Source organism: Mastomys coucha, unplaced genomic scaffold, assembly GCF_008632895.1.
Source record: "Mastomys coucha isolate ucsf_1 unplaced genomic scaffold, UCSF_Mcou_1 pScaffold14, whole genome shotgun sequence".
NCBI lineage: Eukaryota > Metazoa > Chordata > Mammalia > Rodentia > Muridae > Mastomys > Mastomys coucha.
This window is the reverse complement of record NW_022196896.1, coordinates 34,414,611-34,416,877: the sequence shown is the minus strand read 5'-3', so window position 1 is coordinate 34,416,877 and position 2,267 is coordinate 34,414,611. Positions and strand designations below refer to the sequence as shown.

The 2,267-nt window shown below is 49.1% G+C and overlaps 1 protein-coding gene across 2 annotated transcripts in view; it reads right to left on the bottom strand.

Annotated features, from left to right (window-relative positions):
- Lypla1 (lysophospholipase 1) overlaps positions 1 to 1,806 on the bottom strand; it is a 26,449-nt gene extending 24,643 nt beyond the window's left edge. The window contains exons 1-2 of one of the 2 annotated variants that reach the window (XM_031366751.1): positions 1,577 to 1,806; positions 1,047 to 1,078 (exon numbers count right to left, since the gene is read on the bottom strand). In XM_031366751.1, coding sequence (XP_031222611.1) covers positions 1,047 to 1,078; positions 1,577 to 1,645 — 101 coding nt within the window. In that variant the 5' untranslated portion in view covers positions 1,646 to 1,806. The remainder of the gene's footprint in view (positions 1 to 1,046; positions 1,079 to 1,576) is intronic. The other variant, XM_031366750.1, reaches the window with a different exon arrangement.
- Positions 1,807 to 2,267: the final 461 nt, after the last annotated feature.

Genomic DNA, 2,267 nt, shown 5'->3' with positions numbered 1-2,267 from the left:
CCGGAAAGGGACAATTAGTCTAGTCCAATGTCTCATTCATTCATAAGCAAGATCTCACTATGTTGCCCAAGTCAGTCTCAAACTCTATGGGTCAAGAAAACTGCCTTTCTCAACCTCATGAATATTTAGCAATGGGCCTAATAAAAACTCATTGAAAAAAAAATCACTTAATGTCTTGGCTACTTTATAAAAATTTACCTTTTTAAAATCAAGTTCTAAAAATTTAATCTTTATATTTATTTAATGTGTACAAATGTTTTGTCTGCGTGTATGCCTGTGCACCACATATGTGCAGCTCCTGTGGAGTCCAGAAAAGGGATCAGATCTGTTGAGACTGGAGTTACAGATAGCTGGAAACCACTATGTGAGAGCTGGGAATTGAACCCACAGGCTGCTTAGGTGCAGCATATGCACTTAACCATTAAGCCACCTCCCCAGTTTCACTTTAAAATTTTGACAGTCCTATATAACACAAGTTTCAGTCAGATAATCACTGAATTAAACACAAGAAAACCCAAGGGTGAATAAAAGAAAAATCCTAAGCTAAAGTTAGTGCAGCATAGCCTGGTACGGGACTGGTGAAGTGTCCAGAAGGCACACACGGGACCTGGGTTTGTTCTCCAGAACCACAAAAGCAATATATGTTTGATAAGCCTCCAAATTAATCTTTGAGCTGTGGCCTCCGCCTTCTTTGATTTTTCTCTTTTAAGGGATCATCTGCATTCTGATCTGGGACTCATGCTTCATGTTACTGCTATTTCTCTCAACAAAATCAACTAGTTTTTCTCAACCTGCTCTGAAATTGCACACTGCCTCTGCAAACTTTCCACTCCTCTGGTATTCAATACACTTCCAAAGAGCAGTTTACAGTTTTAACGTGTTCCAGAGACAATTCCAAAGACAAGAAACTCAAGATAAGAGGGAAACTGGGCGGTCTCCTTGAGAAAATACTTGTTCCTATAATTTCAGCCTTTATCATACAACCTTTTGACCAGTGAGTAGCTGCATGACCCCATCTCCTTAGTGTTACTAACAATGGTACATACCCAGTATCTCCCAATCCGTGAAGGAAAATAACCTAAAAGAGAAGAAGAAAAAATAAGCGCACACTGGACTGTTTACAGCTTTTGTTAAGTTACAAAAGCGAATGAAGGTCCTAAAAACAACGGAATACTATTCCACAAGCTAATTAATTTCTATATCCCTTCTTTAGGAAAACGTGCCGTTTTAGCACTCAGAAGTCTCACTCAGTCGGATAAAGATAGCTGTCTCTCTAAAGTCAAGTCACGAAAGTCTCACAAACACAGTCGAATTTTTTCATCACAAAAGTTTCCGGGAGCAAAAGTTCATCTGAGCTCCCGCGGCACAGACACTCGGGCTGCAGGTCGGCTGTTTCAGCACCGGACCTCGAAATTCGCTTCAGGGGTGGGGGTGAGAGCGCTAAGCAGACAGGCGGCGCCCCGCCGGCTCCGATTCCCGGCCCCGACCCGGGAGGAGCCCGCGGGGCGGCGCGGACGCGTCCTCGCGCGGCGGCCTGGGTCTCGCTGGGGCCCCAGGCCGGGCCGCCGCCACTCACCGCAGCGGTGGCCTTCCGGGCGGCGGGCACAACGGCGGGCATCGGGGCGGACATGTTGTTGCCGCACATCCACCGACTGGCGGACAGAGCTTCGGAAGCGGAAGGGAACTCGGCCTCCCGACAGCCGAAGGGCGTGCAAGCCGAGAGTCCCAGCCCGCCCCTCCGGGCGCGCGCTCAGGCGCGTGCGCGCCCCCGCGCCGCCCTGCCCTGTTCGGCGCGCTCGGCCCCGAGCGCGCGCCCCGACGCGGCCGCGCGTGCGCGTCACAATCCCCTTTCCGGCACGGAGCTGGACGCCCTCCTTCCCCGCGCGCAGGCCGTGGACCAGCGGCTGCTAGCTGGGACCACGGCTAGGCGGGGCGAGCTCTTGCTGTGGTCCCCTGTGCCTTCGACGCTTCGGGAAGTGGTTCCCGATCCACTTCCCCAGGCAGGTCAACGTCCTTAACTAAAGGGCAGGTATTAATTGAAATATAGCCATTTTGAACACGAGGCTAAATGGCCACTCTTCTGCACTGAATTTATTGCCTATATAGTATGTATAACTAGGGAACGGTTAATGGCAAACACCTAAGGCCAAAATGCCATGACCTTCAGAAGTCTTCAATTGAGTGAGGAAACCAAATATACAGTTTTTAGGGAACATTCTTTAAGACTGGGAAGGAGTTGGTGAACCAAAGACTTAAAGGCTTAATTA